The sequence below is a fragment of the Daphnia carinata genome, chromosome 8, assembly GCF_022539665.2.
Source record: "Daphnia carinata strain CSIRO-1 chromosome 8, CSIRO_AGI_Dcar_HiC_V3, whole genome shotgun sequence".
NCBI lineage: Eukaryota > Metazoa > Arthropoda > Branchiopoda > Diplostraca > Daphniidae > Daphnia > Daphnia carinata.
Genome location: NC_081338.1, coordinates 5,086,330 through 5,101,183, shown reverse-complemented (window position 1 = coordinate 5,101,183; position 14,854 = coordinate 5,086,330). Strand labels below are relative to the sequence as shown.

Sequence of the window (14,854 nt, the reverse complement as noted above, 5' to 3'; positions counted from 1 at the left end):
ATTTTTTCCAAAATATTTTTCTCGGGTGGAATTTTTTTTTCCAAAAATTTTTTCGGCCGGTTTTTTTTTCCAAAAATTTTTTTGGGGTGGAATTTTTTTTTCCAAAATTTTTTTTGGCAGGGATTTCCCCTTTTTGGCCAAAATTCGTGATTTTTCATAAAATAGCAATAAAATTGTCAAAAACTGCACGTTTTCGATGTGGGAGTTGAACCTTGAACCTTCTACTTACCATGCCGTCGCTCTACCACTGAGCTACGGCTGATATACTATAATACTTTGGAACTTCGTCATATTGTAAAATCCGTTCAAACACTTTAAATATTCTTGAAGAGACGTTTTGAGGATTCATGAGCCACTCATGGCTCAACGGACGGCCGATGGCTTGGAAACTTGACAGTGTATCTCTCGGATGCCTGCCTACATACCCCACTTCAAGTGGCCGCGTGGTGGTCTAGCGAACCCGCCTCAGCTGCCCTGGGAACTTGACATTGTATGGCTTGAATCTCTGGCAAGTACCCCCACCACACTCCATGTGGCTGTGTGGTGATGCGGGAAACCAGGCTCGTTACTGCCAATGGAGTTCCTATGAAAGTGAATCTTCTGGCATAGCCAACATTCAGTGATGGTAAGAGTTTAGATATGTTTACGTTATCTGAATTTCAGAATAGGCTGATTCTTTGGTATACTTCATGCTTAAAGTACCGCTGCAGAAAACTCGAGCAGCTTGTTGTTGAACATGTTTATTGCTCCAATGCACATGGTATTAAAAAATCTGATTAGAATTACAAATACATAGCGAAGGACATGCTTAAAGTATCCCCATTACCAAAACATACATTTAAAAAAGTTAAAAACATTGACAAATTGTGTCAAATCTCTTCGGCTACCAAAAATGGAAAATAGCCTACACCACATTTGTAAAAGAAATCAAGTCAGAAACAATACCTCTTATAAGATGGTCTTTTCTGCCTCTTGAAATACGTGACTTTTTCAGTTTTTATGGATTTTTTCTATCGACGTTTACCTTCGTCCTAATGCCTCACCGAATCAACGTTATGCTTCCGATATTTTCTAATCAAATTCTTGAGGGAGATTAGCTAAAGGGTTGGTTTAACCAACAACCTAGTGGAATCAGCTGAACTGCAGCTATCACCACTGGAACGCAAACTAGGCGAAGTTGCACCCCGAGGTCCCAGTAGAGAAGCATTTGGAGTTCTTTGGAAATAAAATATGGTGTAAATATCAAACAGAACATTCATAATATTATTATCTCGCAAACGTACGTAAGAGGACGCCTTGTATGAGCACTACGTGTTCGCCGAAGAGGACCCTGTCCTATGGAAACAACGGTTAAAGGACTCTCAGCAGGAACGGCTCCAAGCGAGCGTCGGCCGTTTTGCATACGGTTCCACCCCATCCGGCTTCCACTGAAGGTAAAAGTTAAATTTCAGCAGGATACAATAGATATCATAAAGGTATACATACAATATATTGACTGCTTCAACGAAAGACACATTTTTCCAAAAGTGTGGAAAATATTGCATTGTTCATTGACATTCATAACAGTTTCTCCAACATGTTCAGATTCAACATGTTCTACTTAAGAATACGGCGAGGGCGTCAAGCAACGACATCGCTTCGTATGCCACGGGAACACAGTCATCCAACCCGAGGTTGTCATCCAAACGGGTATACTAGAGAACACAACATAAACTTATGAATACAAAGATAGTTACAAAACTTGCTTACTTCTGTAGGTTGTCCCTCAACCTTTTCTCAAGCACGGATTTGCTTTTTTTTTCACAACAGCGATTAACCGGTATTAATTAGTAATTTGTATGTAGCCACATAGCCCTCCATTCCAAATGCATATCATCGAACTATTGTGCCTAAATTAGACGTAACAAATGAATAGTTTTGTTTCACATCACTTTACGTAGTAGTACTTTACGTCACTAACCAGACGAAGACTAAAGATCGTATAATCACCTACTTGGTTTTCCACGAAAATGTCTAGCACATGTGCTACGGGGTGAAGAAGGGTGAACAAATGACGATCGATTAGATTCTACCGCTTCGCCCTCTACCGGTAAATAGAAGAAACATGCGATCCAACATCCACTGCACAGCGCCTGTTTTTCATTATTCATCAGTCGTCTCATTGCCGTTGGGATTTGGGAAAAATGGGATTGTCTTCAATGATGAAAGTAATCCATCAAACTGACAGGTAATGCCTTTTGGCTACTTAGACGTGAGTCTCTTCAAAAGCTGACGCCCGCAAAGAGAAGGCTCATGAGGTTGGGGTTTTTCAGTTTTCCTTGCCACTTGACGATACTTAAAAGTGATTGTGTTTTATCACAATGAGCTTTAATCATTAAAACAGTCAAATCAACAATGAAAACCGTGTCTTTTGTGTTCTGTTGGGCATTCGTCGCTAGTTTCGGTTGCTTCATCCTTTACTTGTCACGGTCACCAACAATGGATTGGAACGACACTGACGTTGCAACTTTGAAACATCACGAAATGCTAAAATACATCCAATGGACTAATAATGCATCCAGCTGCAAATTAGAACGCGATTTCGGTGGCAATGTCGACGGCAGGAAATCTGTGTGTTTAGATCCGGATGTCGGTCTGGAGCCGGGGAACTGTCTTGTTTACTCATTCGGCGTCAATCACGAATGGACGTTTGACGAAGAAATGGCCCGCTATGGATGTCAAGTATATGCATTCGATCCTATGGCAGGGCTTAGGTATAACCGATCTGATAAAATTCACGTTTACAACTACGGATTGGGCTTCAAAACTGAAATTTCAGTGCAAAATTGGACAGTTATGCCTTTAAAGAAACTCTACAAAATGTTGGAACCAGTGCATGGACGCATGCCCATCAGTTACCTCAAGTATGATCTGGAGGATGGAAATTTGCGAGTTGTTCCAGACATTTTACAAACGGGAATGCTCGCGAGCATTCGCCAGTTGGCCTTGGAGGTTCACATAGAGCCCGAAGGAACAATCGAAGATTTCCGTGACATGGTGGAAGTTTTACAGGTTAAAAAGAAGAAAGCTGTAATGATGCACACTTGTTTTCTTCAAATTTAAATTACCACATTGTATACAGGCTATAGAAGAGCTGGGAATGGTTCGCTTTGCTTCCAACGGTATTCCTTCATCACACGATTGGCTCCAATCATTGGGATACGAAGGATATCTGGATTACGACATTTCCTGGTAAAGCAAATCCCATTCAAAAAACATCATGGGTACACTACTTTCACATTTTTACAATTGCAGGTACAACAGCAACCTGCTTTCTAAAAGTTAATCAGTGTTCGTCGAAATAAATGATTTTTTAAAAGTTTACCGACGTATCCACATTTCTTTTTAAACTTCGTTTTGTCCTGTAAGCGGTAACATCGAAAAAAGCTGACACAGGAATTGCTTGGATTCGTCAAAACTGACAGGTAATCTCGTTCGAATAACCAATCTTGCAGCTGCAAGTAAATAACCCCTGTCATGGCGTAATAGCCGAAAGGGCATCTTTGGATGATGGGTAGAAAGAGGCGTGTTATCAGTTCTTGGAGAGTACCATACGCCGCAAGGAAGAAACCCCCAATAAAATTTCAAGGGCGATGGATTTAAAAAGATAGACGCCGAAGAGTAGAATAGAGTTTGCCAGCAAGGCAGTCTTTAGTTATCTATCCTAAGTGAGTGAGTCGACAACGGAAGGGACAATTTGGAAAAACTTGCAATTTTGATTTACCTTTGTGATGATCGACGAGTAAATGGGTCGTAAAAGGGAAGTAGAGCTGAGGAAACAGCTCGCAATTCGGACAGCAGCCAGCATGTTGGGGATGATTGGTCTAGTTTTCTATTTAATCAAAGCCAGTGAAGTTGCAGGGACTTCACCAACAAGACCTTCTGTGGTGCGACATAAATGTCATCAACCTATAGACTGGAGTGTCACACAAGTGGAAGATTTGACTGTAGAGCAAATGATAGAGTATGTAGAGTGGACCAACAGCACATCTTGTCGACTTACTCATGACGTTGGAGGACATGCTCATCCAGATGGCGTCGATGGACAGAAAGCCATTTGTATGGATCCACTCATCAGACCAGAACTATACAAGGAATGTTTGGTCTACTCTTTCGGAATCAGCAACGATTGGACGTTCGACGAAGCCATGGAACAAATGGGATGCCGAGTATTTTCTTTCGACCCATCGATGAATATGGGAGATCATGATCATAGCCCTAAAATTCACTTTTACAACTTGGGGCTAGGCGACCGTGATGAACGATGGAACAAAGATCCAAATATGAATTGGACGATGAAATCACTCGAATCAATTTACTACAACCTACTTAAACACGAGGGCAGATATATAGACTATCTAAAAATGGATATTGAACATTCAGAATGGATAGTCTTACCTCAAATTATATCATCGGGTATGATGGATGTTGTGAGGCAGCTGTCAGTGGAAGTGCATCTTCCCGAACAAGGTGGATTAGACGAATTTCGAAATCGAATCAAAATAATTAAATCACTAGAAGACTATGGCATGGTTCGTTTTGATTCCAAATACAACCCTTGGTCGCTTGAATGGAATGTCGCTGTCGATTGGGAAGGATTTAATGCTTACGAGGTTGCCTGGTATAATTCTAAACTTCTCAGAATTAAGCCAATGACCAATCCAAACTCGACCCTTGTTCCAACTAAAATTATTAAAAAAAAGAAAATACATAATACAGTTAATGTAAATAGATCAAAATACAGAATGAAAAATTAAAATGCATTGCTAATGTTTTACCATTGTGAAATATAAATGATTTCATTTCTCTTTATCATTTGTTCCATTTCCCGCCGCTAATGCGACGATACACAATATCTTACCTTAAGGGTATAAGATTACGAAGAACCCCTTGATGACTTTCCCGAAAAAATTTGCAGCGCAGGAGGTATAAAAGGCTGTTGACAACTTCATTCAACAGGTCAGCACTCGCCCGCCGAAGCAAGTAGTCGAAAGGGTTTAAAAAACAATAAATTTTATTCTAAAAAATGTAAGTAATTGGCTTCAAACCTATTTATCCTACTTATCTTTGTAGATGGTTATGCAATTCATACCAAAATTTGTTTGGTTTTTAGAATGGCACAGGTAAACCCCGTGAAAACACCTGTGACCAGATTTTTGAGAAAGCACCCTATAGAACATACAGGTAATAACCACATTCCTTCATGGTTAAATATTCTTCTTGTCAGATTTTGTTATTTTCTTGCTGCTAGAAAATCCGTTTATCGAATACATTTTTTCCTTGTTTGCTCGTTCAATATTTTGGTTGTACTAGAACTTCCAGCGGCGACATGGCCGCCCCTAAAGGTAAATCAGGAAAAGAAAGCATCAGGAGTAGCACCAATCCATCCATCGAAGGCAAGCAGGAACAGACACAAGCCTTGCCACGATGCCGGTATTTTCCCAATTAAGCCCAGAACAAGTGTGACACCCAATTATTCTTATTTCGACTGCTATAATATCTTACTTCTTTATGTAGGAGGAAAGTCGGGTAAAACCTGCTTGCCAGTTCCAGTTCTCACAGGAGACGCATCTAGGAAGCCAAATAAGTAAACGCATTAAAAACTATTGTGTATCACAAAGTTAAACAGTAGTACCCCAAAATTAATCCTTGTGTGTCGCAATGTTTAGATCCAATTCACCGGCACTTGTGCGTACAGGAAAATCTCGTATTCCAGTGCTGCAAACCCAGCATACAATGCACGGACCTAAAATTGAGGCACTAAAAAAGAAGGAGAAAGATTTGATTATAGAATTAATAAAAACACGAGCGGAGCTGGAAAGGGTGGAGAGTCTCCAAAGGAAGCTTCTTGTTCTGAAACCGGCGCCCATTGGAAGACCCAAGCGTCGTTCCAAATCGTTGGCGTTAGGCGATTCGATAATGGACAGTCCATTCACGGACAGTGAAAGCCCTAAAATCGAAAAAATGTCACCAGCCATACTGTCCATGACCCAATCGAAAAATCCCGGAAGTCTCTATGAGACTTATCGCCGTACGTGCAAATTCCTGCATACACCTAGAAAATCAACTTTTAAACAGCGCTCTAAACCTCCGACTCTCCACAACGATACAGATATTTCCAGTCGAATACAGCGCCAATTGGCAGATCTGTTTGTCTAAATAGGATCCTGCAGAGCAGTTTTTATCATTGTAAAATGTTTTTAAATATACTTTAATAAATTATTTTAAAACACAGTTATACTTTATTATGCCTGGAACATTGCACGACGAAGATAGGCGAATTTTCTGGGTTTGAATTCTGTTTAAACTCATTACGACGTCAACACAACATTTAATACCAAAGGAATGATGAATTTTTCTTTCTTCGTTAGTGAAACTCTAACTAAACATGACTCTCCATGGATTGGACATACCATGAAGGAAGCAGATTTCTACTACTCGCTTCACCAGCTTCATTGCGAAAAGAGATGACTCGCGACATCGCATCGAACTCGAAAATAAAATGAGCATTTGGGTTCGATTCTTTTGGTATGCATTCCTTTACGAACTTTAAGAATTGCAGACAGAAATTCATGCAAATATTAGATTTCCACCAGTCCTATAAAACGAAAGAAATAGCTTTTTAGACAGTTGTAAGATAGTTCAATCTATTTAACCAACATTAGATTGCTTTCGAAGATGATCAACATCCATAGTTTCCAGTTGCGATACTATTCCCTAATTTAATAAAAAAGCATTAGCCAAATTGTTAAGCAAATGCATTGGGAAATACTGTACATCATCATCTCGGTATCCAACTACGATTTTGGGGATACCTACAATAAACGATTGGGCCCACCACTTCATGGACTTGAATCTAAGATGAAAATGTATTAGATAAATAATAAGGCGGACGAAATACTTTCGCTTCAATCTTAGTTCACATATACCGTTTGAATGAGGCATGTTGTCTTTCATTGCTGATATGTCTGTTTGTCTTAAGTTCAACAAAGTTCTGGAGATCTGCAAAAGGTGGTTGCGATCCTTTTGTCACCGCGTCAACTTCAGCCCCATAAAGAAGAGGATGACCGCCAATTCTTGTTTTGAGCACGCAGCAAAATTCAGCATTAGTGTTGAGCTGTTCCTCAGGGTTGGGGCTTGCTTCTGAGGAACCTGTTTAAGTAAATATTATGTTTGGAAACTGATTTTTTAAGGCATCTGTTATACATACTGGCACAGAGGTATTGCTCAAACTTAAATCCCCAAATTGACATTTCCTGCTGTTTGGGATTTGAATTAAATCCATTTCTCTTTTGCCTATCCTTCAGGTGCCACAGGTAAATACAATTTTGGAACCTCGTTGCAAGTATTGTCCAATTCTCTTGGCTTTCGTACGGAGTAGCAATGAGCATAGTAAGAAGCCCACGATAACAGACAAATTCCACAAGCAAAGGCTTGAGAGGATAATTACAATTAACAATGCTAGGATGCTCTGCCTTTCTTTCTTGAAGGATAAACATCAGCAAGTCATCCAGCATTTTTTGTCGAATGGATTCCTCATCTTTTTCAATAACTGTAGAAACACCTTTTCGCAAGTCAAATCTAACTTTACAGCTACCAGAATTAGAAGTTTCTGGAGGCATACACAGATATCTGAGTTCTGAGTAGTCGTTTTGATAATTTCTACAGACATCTAACGAAAACGAACCCACGTTTTTCGGCCTCGTAAACTCGGGGAAATTCCCTAGGGAGAAAGTACAAATTTAACTTATAAGAAACGTAAGAGGAATATTTTGGTACCGTTAAACTCTTCGATGTCATGTAAGCTTAAAACTTTTCCAGATCTTTCGTGGCCTTTTCGGTATCTTGGATCACGTGTAGATCCGGTTCTCACATCCTGGTATTGGCGCTTCATTTTAGTTTTACCAATTTGAACGATCACATGTGATGCATGCCGCTCGATTGCTTAACGTAAAAAACAAAAAACACTCCAGCGGGAGCAACGTTGCCAAGTTTTAAAACAAAATTTTTCGTATTTTCTTTTCGTTTTACTCGTAGAAAATACGTGAGCTGTATTCTTTTTTTTCACAATATTAACGCTTGACATCGAATAAACCCACAAAATAATCTGAATCATATTAGTATAATATCAAATCGAATTTCCGTCATCTAGTCAATAAACAGGTTTTTATAGTATGAACATCTTGTCAAAGTTTTGGAGAAGACGAGCGATTTAAAAACGAAAAATCAGTATACTTATTTACTAACTGCCAGTTTGGCTGATTTTCTCTTTCCAATCGGCCAGGCCGACAAGAACTTGATCAGCTTTAATCCTGCTCAAACAATGGCGAATGACACGTAGTGTAATGGCGACGCGGCGGTCCATAGCATCAAAATGTCCCGCAGCTAGAATCGGATCGAGCGGATCGCGAGCTAACGACTTCCGCATGAGATAACTGAGTCGAAACGGCCCGTGATGGAAACGAAGAAGAGTGGCGAGAGTAGTTCGCCGCACAAGGCAACATTGGTATAGTGGCGCCAAAATGGACATTTCATCGTGTTTCGGTCGACCGAAAGCCCGCCCTTGATCCAAATGGATTGGAAACGTCTGATTGCCAAATAAACTGAGTGTTTCATAATGATGGCGATCCATATTGCCCGACAGGAAATCGAAGATGGCCAAATCGATTAAGTCGAGCAACCGACGACCTTCGTTATATGGTGGAAGTTGCCGGACCTGTTCACAGTATTGATCATCTGCTTTTGTTTTTTTGAGGAAAGAAATGATAACAAAAGGATTTAAAATACGGCAATTACAGTAGGTTGTAAAAGTTTTCTTTTATTAAACGGTACCTTCCTCCCATTGGGCTTTTTTTCGTTTGTGGTAGGATCGCCGCCACGGATGGCGCCAGGTTTTCCTTGGCACAAACTCTTTATCAGGCAAGAAGGCGGCCAAAGATGCTTCCATCTGGTCGGGATTACCGCATATGGCGTGGCCAGTATCACAGTAATAGCTGCATTTGCCTACGTTGTAAAATAGAAAAGAAAGCGTGGATCAAAATTCAAGTCACAGCAAAAACGAGGCTGTGGTTATTTACCATGGAAACAAAGGTTTTGTGCAGGAGAAATAAAGAAAGTGCGTAGCAGTTCCCCAGTGGCAAGGGCATAGAGTTCGGTGGTCATATTGACCATTCGGCCGATAACGGGCGGAGCTCGCCGGAAGCCCAGAATACGATCCAGGTGGAAGGCAGCAATCTCAGCATTATGTCGCTCGTAGTCAGTGAAGTAAAAGTGATTAGGTAGTGTTTCCTGCTCGCGCGGGAATCTGAACAACAAGTTCGTGAAAATTTTATTACAATGCATGCCATTTGACTGTGCAAAAAACACCCTTCACCTCATGGGTTTCAACATCGCCAGTCCCCCCGGGGGAAACTCGATGACTAGTTTTAGCTGCGTACCACCTTCTTTTTGACCTATATCAAGAAACATAAATGATTTGTGAAATCGTTCGTGAGAAACAAACCGGTTTACGATGGGGGCGACTTACTGATGTTGTAAAATTCGAGAGTCGCCATGTCTTGTAGCAGTTCGTCAATCATTGGGTCATCTTCATGGTATAATTCTTCTTTCGAAATGGAAACGTGGAACTTTTCCCACGAAGTAGCGTCATCACTTTGTATCAAAGAGTTCCATCAAAACCACCGTTTTTTTATTTATTGATATAACCCTCAATTTATAACCGTTATCTTTATTACCTGAGACTGACGTTGCGTAGCCTCTGGACGGTCACGTCCAACTCCCGCAGGTTACCTTTAACGGGCCGACTAAGTTCTGCCGGGCTCATGTATTTGAATAGGTCTTTGAATTGACTTTTAAGATGATCCATATTGTCATCGTCCTCTGAATTCTTGTAAGTTTCGTCATTATTTAACTGCGACCTTTTGCCTTTCAAAAGGTCCCTGACCACATCCACCTTGGAACCTTGTTCATTGTTGCTGAAAAGGACAAATACATTTGGTTAAAAAGTGTTGTAATAAACGAGGTCACTCCGCATGAAAATCATACATAATAGCAAGGAAAAATCTATTCATGCGATTCTAACCGCTAGCAGGAAAAAAAAAAAAGAAGGTGGGACTTGCGGAACGTGCCTCGCTAGAGGCCATGATCGATTGTTAGAAGAATTATGCTGTACTTTCCTCCACTGGTCCGGTTATTTAGTTGGAATGGAAAAAAATGTATTCAATCTAAACGAAAGAGAAAGTCCCCTATGTCCACCCATCCTTAAGACAAATTATAGTCATAAAAAAAAAACAATCATGGCTGACTATAATCGAATGTCGCAGTGAGTTTCTGTCGTTAAATTAGCCCTGGGTCATTACAATTGTTTTCTTCTTTAAAAATAGAAGAAGTGCTTAAGCTGTAAAACGAATCTTTTGTTTCCATCGTTGTCGTATCCAATGCCACTAAATAAAAATCGGTACAACATAATGCAAGCTTTCTAGATCTTCTCCCGGTAAAACTGGTGACAGAAGTGATAGTTGTTAACCCCATTTCCTTACAATGCAACTCGTTTTTTTCCTTGGTTGTGTTCCAGATTGGGAATTTTTTCGAGAAAAAGGAGAAAAAAGTTACCTGTGTTGGGCGGCGGGATCGTCATCATTGAGCGTTGCGTTGCTGGCTACGACTCCTAGTTCTAATTCTTCATTATTAACAGTAGCAGTTCTTGAGGGAAAAACCGGATTTTCAGGAATTGGTTCTTTCACTGCCGGTTGTTTATCGAGAAATTGTCGTTGAAATTGTCTGCCCTCTTTTTGCCTGGCTGTTCCATGTCTTAGCGCTGGAAGGATAAATCCCGCATCGGTTTGATCTGCTCGTCCTCCACTGGAAGCATAGCGAATATCAAGAACGAGCACAGATGTGAGAAGGACGACACTCACGCCCAGGGAAAGGGCCACTCTTTCTTTCCACTTCATCACTTACAGTTGTGATGTTGTTTTTATTGATGGTAATATCAGCGGCCAAGCGTCCGATTGTAATCGCCTTGGCATCCCTTTTGAAACAATCTGTGAAAAATAATATGCCCCAAAAAAAGAATTTTAAAATTTGTGGTATTGTGTATACATACAATTGAAAAAAAAAAACCTTTCACTTGAGGGACACAAAGCATTACCTCAACCTGATTTAGTATGGAAGTCTGGGAGTTTACTGTCTTTTTTTTTTGTTCTTTTTTGGTCGTCACTGAAAAACCACAACTTTCACTATCAACCTTAAACTTCGGTGGTACCCCGTGCGATCACGAACATTTTCAACCACGAGCCGTGTAACTTTACAACAACATCAACATTTCGAGATTATATGAATGGATAAAAATTTGTGCAGATTCCTCCCACTTTACTTCTGCAGGAAAATATTTTCACTAAAAGATAAGAAAACGTTGATAAGAATGGTTCATCATCGTTTTCACGACGAGTATCACCACAAACATTCGACTGGAGACTGACCGACTTCGTCATCTGCAACGTGCCTTTAATACAGACACTCACTTTCTTGTATGGCGGCTGCTGTGGGAAAAGTATCCCCGATGCAAACTATTTTCAAACTGCGGCCCCAAATGCACGTCTATCGACTCCCTTCGCTAGCGGACGACGGAGTGAACTACGAATTGATCAATAAACAATCGTTGGTAAATGCCATACGCGGATATTGCAAAAATTAGTTCAAATACCATAAATACATGAAGCTAAAAGTATAACCAATACGAGATACGTTTTTGCATTTATGTAAAAGAGATATCGTAACTGAGTTTCCGACTAGTTCTTTTTCTCGTTGTTCGCGAACGTTTCGTGTAGCACGATTTTATGGTAAATAAACATACTGGATTCGGTTTTGGGGCAACAAACCTAGATGAAATCTTTTCGAAACACGTCCCACTTATTTGTTGATATTGTTCTTCATAATTTTTTTAATTATGAAAATTCAAGTTTCTCTTCGGATACTACAGTTTTCTGAACACGATTGGGGAAATTCGTCGTTTAAAACAAGATGTTCTACAATCCCACAGTCCACTCAATCGTGAAAGCGAGGAGAGTAACCGCAAATATAGGAAGAGAGAAACCGTATCAATAACATCATTAACGGGCTCCTCTCAATGGACAAGAACCCCTTTAACGGGACCACGTAAATATGCTAGGTCTATTGTGTGCACTTCTGCTACACGGTTAGTTTACAAAGTACAAACAAAAGCCCGAGCACAGTTGTTTGTGAAACGATCGTGAGAACTTCCCAGTTTTTCCCAACTCGACCGTGAAAATAAGATTGATCGCTCTCACAACTTTTTTAAACTCAGAAAGCTAAACGTGCATGCCCAAGTGACTGACGTCGTTGATGGCTGTAAATCATTCTTGGTTTGAAATAGATTTGTCAAGAAAAACATACGAGAACTCTACATACATATCCCAGCTGGAAAAATGCATTAAAAAGCAATCCTCACGCGGCAGTTACGATTTAACCGGTTGCACCCGAGGTACGAGTTGATTCAGCCGTAGAAAAGATTGTGACCAAAAAAAAAGGACTCAAATTGAAGTTCGCCGACTCGTAAGAGGATAATACAACGAATTCAACAGATTGGCATAAATTTGGAGCAGCTGTGTCAACATATTTTTTTGTTGTTGGCACACCTACCGGATGTAGGAAGCCAACAACACATTTGACCAAATACGACTTTCAGAAATAAAAAAAAACGTTACCTATTGTACAATTCCAGTTAATAGAAATTCTCTTGCAGAATTTTTTGTTCTTTCTTTGTGCATGCAAAGCCTAGCAACCGTATCTCCCCTCCTCCTTTCACATGCCAGTCAAGTATAAACCGGAATGAAAGTGTTCTAGCTTCTCATGTGCCGTTAGATACACGATTCTTGCGTTTCTAGCAACAACAACAAAAAAACGACTTGTTCAAAAGTCTTATCCGATTTCTGACATGCAAAGACGTTGAAAAAGAAAATAAAACGGCTCAGATTACTGAACAAATTTCAGGTAGAAACATCAATTGTGGCTGGGTAACTTTTTCGTAGAAAGGTAGCAAAAAGAAAAAGTTTCCCAGGAAATTAAAGAAAACGTGTTGGATACGAACTAGCGACAAATTCCATTGTCAGGTAATTGTATCATTTTTCAGGATTCCATTCAAAACAGGAAATTACGGAAAACGTGGCGTTCGCTATTGACTGCACCATCAACAGCGTGGGCAAATCTGAAGATGAATCACGAGCACAAGGTTGAGTGATAAAAAAAAAAATGTACTGGACGTGCATCTTCCGGGGCTAAGAAGAGATGATCGTCTATCCCCTTTAGCGTGAAGAAGATGAAGAAGAACGACTGTAGCGGCGATTATTTCCACCCGAACGGCGATTAGGTGAGCGAGAACGAGACCTTGAACGGGCAGGTGGTGGCGGTCGCCTATCTCTATCACGTCGTGGTGGTGAACGTCTTCGCGGAGGAGAACGTCGTCGAAACCTATTGTGAATTTGAGATATTGTTCTGAAATGCATTCCCAGAATAGTCAGCTAGAGAAAGTTAGAAATTACCTTGGTGGGGATCGACCACCTCCCATTCCCCAACGACCAGGCCGATTTCTGGGTGGCGAATTTCGTCGAGGTGGTGGTGGACGATTTTTAGGTATCAGGACAGGAGCGGCTGTGATTTCTTGTCCATCGATTTGACCTAGAAAAGAAACCAATTTGAATCATTAAATTCATGGCTGAAAAGCTTTGTTTTTACCCCCGTCCATGTGTTTCATCGCGTTTTCCGCTTCTTCAGCTGTTGAGAATTCGATGTAAGCAAAGCCGCGGTGTAGGTGACTCAAACCGGCACGCTCGTTAGGTAACTCGATGGCTTTGATATTTCCATAGACGGAAAATATTTCGGTAAGGTGGTCTTTGTTGACGTTACGCGTCAGGCGACCAATATGAATTCGCAGTGGTTTCGGTGTAGGGGAACGATCACGCCGACGCCGGCGGGGTGAGGTGGATCTAGATCGTCTGTTTTCCTTGTTTCTATCTTTGTCAATGTTCTTTTCTCCATCAAGTTTGTTTTTCTCATCTTCTGGTTTGGCGTCAACTTTCAGCTTGTCAGTGGATGGCACTCTGCTTTCAATCATGATATGTTATTGAAACACATTACTTTACCATTGGCTTGAAAGGTGTTTTACCTCTTTTTCTGGTGTTTCTTTAAGCGATCCACTAGAATGAGATGATCCAGAAGAGTCAGATGAGCTAGATGAGCTGGATGAGGATCTTGAGTCAGACGAAGAACTGCTAGAGGATCTTGAACTAGAACTACTGCTGCTGCTGCTGCTAGATGATCTGGAACTACACAAAAAATGCTTGTTAAACCTGTCTTCACGAAAACAAAAACAAAGAAACATTGTTTATATTTACCTCCTGCTTGATGAACTGTCACTGCTCGAATCTCTTCCCTTTTTCCTGCCAGATTCTTTGGTATCCTTTTTATCTTTACCATCTTTGGATTTACTCGAATCTTCGCCGGCTTTCCGGTCTTTACGATCGCCCGTTTCCTTGTCAGGCCTATACGGTTTTAAATAGAATCAATCGTTATAACATCAGGCGTACAACTTAATTTTTTAAATAGCAAAATAATTAAAAGATGTTCAGGATAACTTTCGATTTACTTACATTTTTGGAGTTAGTTTTTAAAGAAAATCATAAATCTCGATGGTAGTGAGGGGAGGAGCCTAACAACAGACGCTAACAATACGACGTTGTCTATACAGATTAAAATCTTATATTAAATGAATTTATAAATGTAAAGATAGATTACTAGA

At 40.3% G+C, this 14,854-nt stretch overlaps 6 protein-coding genes and 2 long non-coding RNA genes across 10 annotated transcripts; 3 read left to right on the top strand and 5 right to left on the bottom strand.

Annotated features, from left to right (window-relative positions):
* Nucleotides 1-751: 751 nt before the first annotated feature.
* Nucleotides 752-1,574, bottom strand: LOC130704263 (uncharacterized). Its single transcript, XR_009004892.2, has 3 exons — nt 1,486-1,574; nt 1,284-1,427; nt 752-1,215 (listed from the first exon to the last, which is right to left on the bottom strand). It is a non-coding gene; the product is annotated as an uncharacterized LOC130704263 (long non-coding RNA).
* Nucleotides 1,575-1,579: 5 nt separating this feature from the next.
* LOC130704262 (uncharacterized) lies at nt 1,580-3,012 on the bottom strand. The gene is made up of 3 exons (XR_009421614.1): nt 2,899-3,012; nt 1,750-2,806; nt 1,580-1,694 (listed from the first exon to the last, which is right to left on the bottom strand). It is a non-coding gene; the product is annotated as an uncharacterized LOC130704262 (long non-coding RNA).
* On the top strand, nt 2,395-3,358 carry LOC130704260 (uncharacterized). Of its 2 annotated transcripts, none has more exons than XM_057525741.2 (3): nt 2,395-3,051; nt 3,122-3,231; nt 3,295-3,358. In XM_057525741.2, the coding sequence occupies exons 1-3, from the start codon at nt 2,395-2,397 to the stop codon at nt 3,323-3,325; spliced, it is 798 nt and encodes a 265-aa protein (XP_057381724.1). In that variant the 3' UTR covers nt 3,326-3,358. The 2 variants fall into 2 exon arrangements, with proteins under 2 accessions (XP_057381724.1, XP_059352550.1); XM_059496567.1 differs by having other exon boundaries at nt 2,395-3,069; nt 3,129-3,231.
* Nucleotides 3,359-3,671: 313 nt separating this feature from the next.
* On the top strand, nt 3,672-4,802 carry LOC130704259 (uncharacterized). The gene has a single exon (XM_057525740.2). It carries the CDS (start codon nt 3,786-3,788, stop codon nt 4,794-4,796), a length of 1,011 nt encoding a protein of 336 aa, XP_057381723.1. The 5' UTR covers nt 3,672-3,785; the 3' UTR covers nt 4,797-4,802.
* Nucleotides 4,803-4,997: 195 nt separating this feature from the next.
* Nucleotides 4,998-6,271, top strand: LOC130704261 (uncharacterized). Of its 2 annotated transcripts, none has more exons than XM_057525743.2 (5): nt 4,998-5,067; nt 5,153-5,223; nt 5,353-5,472; nt 5,557-5,626; nt 5,709-6,271. In XM_057525743.2, the coding sequence occupies exons 2-5, from the start codon at nt 5,154-5,156 to the stop codon at nt 6,196-6,198; spliced, it is 750 nt and encodes a 249-aa protein (XP_057381726.1). In that variant the 5' UTR covers nt 4,998-5,067; nt 5,153; the 3' UTR covers nt 6,199-6,271. The 2 variants fall into 2 exon arrangements, with proteins under 2 accessions (XP_057381726.1, XP_057381725.1); XM_057525742.2 differs by having other exon boundaries at nt 5,353-5,499.
* On the bottom strand, nt 6,259-8,005 carry LOC130704258 (decapping and exoribonuclease protein-like). Its single transcript, XM_057525739.2, has 6 exons — nt 7,819-8,005; nt 7,250-7,762; nt 6,969-7,191; nt 6,817-6,895; nt 6,700-6,756; nt 6,259-6,637 (listed from the first exon to the last, which is right to left on the bottom strand). The coding sequence occupies exons 1-6, from the start codon at nt 7,931-7,933 to the stop codon at nt 6,422-6,424; spliced, it is 1,203 nt and encodes a 400-aa protein (XP_057381722.1). The 5' UTR covers nt 7,934-8,005; the 3' UTR covers nt 6,259-6,421.
* Nucleotides 8,006-8,073: 68 nt separating this feature from the next.
* Nucleotides 8,074-11,550, bottom strand: LOC130704257 (extracellular serine/threonine protein CG31145-like). Its single transcript, XM_057525737.2, has 8 exons — nt 11,189-11,550; nt 10,651-11,081; nt 9,774-10,013; nt 9,566-9,690; nt 9,413-9,491; nt 9,117-9,343; nt 8,872-9,042; nt 8,074-8,775 (listed from the first exon to the last, which is right to left on the bottom strand). Exons 2-8 carry the CDS (start codon nt 10,989-10,991, stop codon nt 8,282-8,284), a joined length of 1,677 nt encoding a protein of 558 aa, XP_057381720.1. The 5' UTR covers nt 10,992-11,081; nt 11,189-11,550; the 3' UTR covers nt 8,074-8,281.
* A 1,589-nt stretch (nt 11,551-13,139) lies between these two features.
* LOC130704192 (RNA-binding protein with serine-rich domain 1-B-like) lies at nt 13,140-14,800 on the bottom strand. The gene is given in 7 exon segments (XM_059496566.1): nt 13,140-13,527; nt 13,599-13,734; nt 13,792-14,156; nt 14,222-14,244; nt 14,246-14,381; nt 14,451-14,597; nt 14,706-14,800. Coding segments are annotated over 7 exon segments (975 nt in total). The 5' UTR covers nt 14,708-14,800; the 3' UTR covers nt 13,140-13,361.
* Nucleotides 14,801-14,854: the final 54 nt, after the last annotated feature.